This window comes from Eimeria mitis, genomic scaffold, assembly GCF_000499745.2.
Source record: "Eimeria mitis Houghton genomic scaffold, Emh_scaff6586, whole genome shotgun sequence".
NCBI lineage: Eukaryota > Apicomplexa > Conoidasida > Eucoccidiorida > Eimeriidae > Eimeria > Eimeria mitis.
This window is the reverse complement of record NW_013574727.1, coordinates 594-801: the sequence shown is the minus strand read 5'-3', so window position 1 is coordinate 801 and position 208 is coordinate 594. Positions and strand designations below refer to the sequence as shown.

At 44.7% G+C, this 208-nt stretch overlaps 1 protein-coding gene across 1 annotated transcript in view; it reads right to left on the bottom strand.

Moving 5' to 3' along the window:
- Nucleotides 1–85, bottom strand: part of EMH_0088180 (uncharacterized protein) — a gene marked incomplete at both ends in the record, with an annotated part of 627 nt that extends 542 nt beyond the window's left edge. The window contains one exon of the mRNA XM_013501258.1: nt 3–85. Coding sequence (XP_013356712.1) covers nt 3–85 — 83 coding nt within the window. The remainder of the gene's footprint in view (nt 1–2) is intronic.
- Nucleotides 86–208: the final 123 nt, after the last annotated feature.

Genomic DNA, 208 nt, shown 5'->3' with positions numbered 1-208 from the left:
CTGCTGCTGCTGCTGCTGCTGCTGCTGCTGCTGCTGCTGCTGCTGGTGTTTGCTGCTTCTCTTTCTCTAGATATACGTACCTCATCACTGCTGCTTTTGGATAGCTGCAGCCCCTCTATTGTTATTTTATTTATTTTATTTTTTGCTTCAGGGGGAAAAGAAAAAGAGACAGAAGAACCAAAAATAAAAAAGGGTTGGGGGTGGTGAC